Source organism: Notothenia coriiceps, unplaced genomic scaffold (genome assembly GCF_000735185.1).
Source record: "Notothenia coriiceps isolate Sejong01 unplaced genomic scaffold, NC01 NC01_scaffold00034192, whole genome shotgun sequence".
Classification (NCBI taxonomy): Eukaryota; Metazoa; Chordata; class Actinopteri; order Perciformes; family Nototheniidae; genus Notothenia; species Notothenia coriiceps.
In genome coordinates this window covers 375-3,302 of record NW_011366893.1, presented here as the reverse complement: position 1 = coordinate 3,302, position 2,928 = coordinate 375, and the positions used below count along the sequence as shown (strand labels likewise).

General features: G+C 41.2%; 1 protein-coding gene across 1 annotated transcript; it reads left to right on the top strand.

The window, feature by feature from the left end:
* Nucleotides 1-870: 870 nt before the first annotated feature.
* On the top strand, nt 871-2,676 carry LOC104962032 (AP-3 complex subunit delta-like; the record flags this gene model as incomplete). The annotated part of the gene is made up of 4 exons (XM_010790419.1): nt 871-944; nt 1,041-1,090; nt 1,251-1,300; nt 1,678-2,676. Coding segments are annotated over 4 exons (366 nt in total), but the record flags the coding sequence as incomplete, so codon positions are not given.
* Nucleotides 2,677-2,928: the final 252 nt, after the last annotated feature.

Here is a 2,928-nt window from a genome sequence, read left to right as displayed (position 1 = left end):
GTGTGTAGTAGTAGTGGTAGTATAAGCCGCAGGTGTTTTAATGTTTAATTACCATATGTAAGGGTTCGTGCACAGAGGGGATTGTCGGGAAAGAGATGGCTGTTTGAGGAAGCTCCCATTTATTAACATTTCAACAAACAAGTTGCATATTTGCATAACGTATTCAAGTGTTAGCATTTAGTGCAATAGTAGCTACAGAACATGTGCTGTGTAAACTGTACTGTATCACATAGCATTTCAGACACACAAAGTTTTCAACTTTCAAACTTAAACGGGCGCTCATCTCGCTCTTAATGTCTGTCTGTCTTGTTCTCGTTCTGTCTCTTGTACCACTCTCGGTTCCACTTTTACTTTTGCGCGCTACCTGTCTCACTCTTTTCCGGCCTCCCTTTTCCTGCGGAGCCCGCCGCTTAAAGGTGGGGGGCGCGGACCGGCCATAGAGCCCATAGAGTTAAAGGTGGTGGACTGTAACCTGTAAAATCCATAGATTTAGGAGGTCCCCTAGTGGCCGTTAGCTGTAAAAATCCATAGATTAGCCGCACCGTTATATAAGCTGCAGGGTCGAAAAAGGCGCGGCTTATAGTCCGAAAATTATGGTATATATGTTTTTACCTAAAGAAATATTCTGCTTCCATTCCTATTTGTTGGTGTTTAGTCCTTTAGCAAAATGTCACTTTGTAAACTGCTCTACTACTTGCAGGCTGCAGCGCGCACACATAAAACACTATACATTTCTTACGACAAACAATTGATGCTCGATTAGAAAATCTCAATAAAACGTGTACTTGATAAAACATTTTGTAACTCCTTGAATCCATCAATTCTGATGTGACGTATAATCTACGGTCTCCTCTTTGTGTTTGTTTACAGTTTGGTGCGCTCACACCACTGGAGCCACGGTTGGGGAAGAAGCTGATCGAACCTCTGACCAACTTAATCCACAGGTTAGATGAGGAACATTCCACAGATGGTCAAGTCTGTTTGATTTGACAGATATATCATATATATATTTATCTCTGCTTCTCCCCCCTCTCTCACAGTACCTCTGCCATGTCTCTGCTGTATGAATGTGTCAACACAGTGATAGCAGGTCAGTTCTGGTTTTAAATGTGAGCAGTAACTCTTATTCACTTTGAAGTGTTTTGTGCTCTATTCCAGTCCCTCTGTATTAATGACACATCTTGAATCCTTCATTTTCTCACAGAATGTTTAGTTTTTCTCTAATTACTCTCGTTTGTCTCACATTGCAGTGTTGATTTCGTTGTCCTCGGGGATGCCTAACCACAGTGCTAGTATCCAGGTAAGTTCATGGGTTCCACTTCTCCTTCTGCACCTTCATCTGGTTTCATATTGATCATAACCACTTCCACCCCGATTGAACCACTGTGTTTTCCCCATGTTGTTTTCTGTTCAGACACATGTAAAGTAGACACACATCAGTGATTATACGTTTGCACGATTCACACATCCTTTTCTCTCCTGCTTTTTAGTTTTTGATTTCAACAAATGCATGCACCATCAATTGTTAGCCCAATGTCCTCCTTTTTGTTTGTCTCATTCATGTTTTGTAGGACTAGACCGAACCTGTTGTGGAAAGTGATGTTAATGGCTCTCCCTTTCTCCCCCCCCCACCCCTTTCTATTGCTTCCTCTCTCTTTCTCTGTTTCTCTGTTTCAGCTCTGTGTGCAGAAACTGCGAATCCTGATAGAAGATTCGGACCAGAACTGTGAGCCCTCTGTCAATGCCTGCAGTGTGTCATTTTCTCATTGTCTGCGTGTTTCTGAATATGGAACAGTCCACCCTCTTAGACGAAAAGTCCCCCTGACTCTGGATAACTCGAAACCTTACCATACTCCCTCCCTAATTTAGGAGGCCTGCTTAGAACACCACTTCACTTATGTGAATACCCCTTTCACAACTAATCCTCTGCATGATACAGAACATGGGTTTTTCCCAGGCTTCAATTTGAAAGTGATAAGAGTTGCCAGTTTGCAGTTTATTCTCCAACATAAGGCTTCTATAAATACACTCCCACACACACTTCTAGTTGGAGCTGAGAATACTGCATTTAGCCATTCGAGTTATCTGGACACCCATATATAGATAGTTCTGTGTGTGAAGTAGAAAAATAGACATTTGATGTTCCTAGAGCAGACTGTGAACCTGTGGTTTCAGCTTTTGGTTATCCTTTCAGCGCACCTCATGCTTTAGGTGAACCGCTTTCAATACTTTGATACGGTAATTATCTAAAAGATCAGGACATCTCTGGATTGTAAAGATACCATCAATCAGTCAATAATTGTCTAAAGACATTTTGTGCAAGCAAAATATATATCGCCATCAAGTTTAACTGAGATATCTGAAAGAAACACACCTGCAGGAATATGCTTAATGCATCGATTAGCAATACATTTATTATATTATCTTTAATGCAGCAGACATTATGCTATATGTTATCTCAGTTTTTAATGACAAAAATAGCCCTGTACACAAATTGACTGACGACAGCAATTCAGTAAACATTCTTTGAAATGTTTATCAGTTTCCCATTTCATTACTCGGTTAGGCCTTCCTCGCTGAGATAAAGAATCAGCTGAAGGAACATCCAGTGTGCTCCTCTCCTCCTCCCCCTGCTGCTGCACTGACTCCCCGGTCACTCCTGCAGTGTTCACTTTCAGCCCGATGACACAAGGCCATGATTCAGCAGATTTCTGAATCGTTAAAAATCTGTTTTTGGTTAGAAAGAAAAGCTGCCAGGCTACTACACAAGGGAGGATAAAACAAAACAAAACGACTGTTTCCAGTGTGCGTGTTGTACCGTGTGTGTTTGTGTGTCCTTTCCATTGTGCTGCATGTTTTGTGTTCCTTTCCTTTTTGATATTTATTTTGTGTCATTTACATTTGATTTTTTATTGATTATTGCCTGCA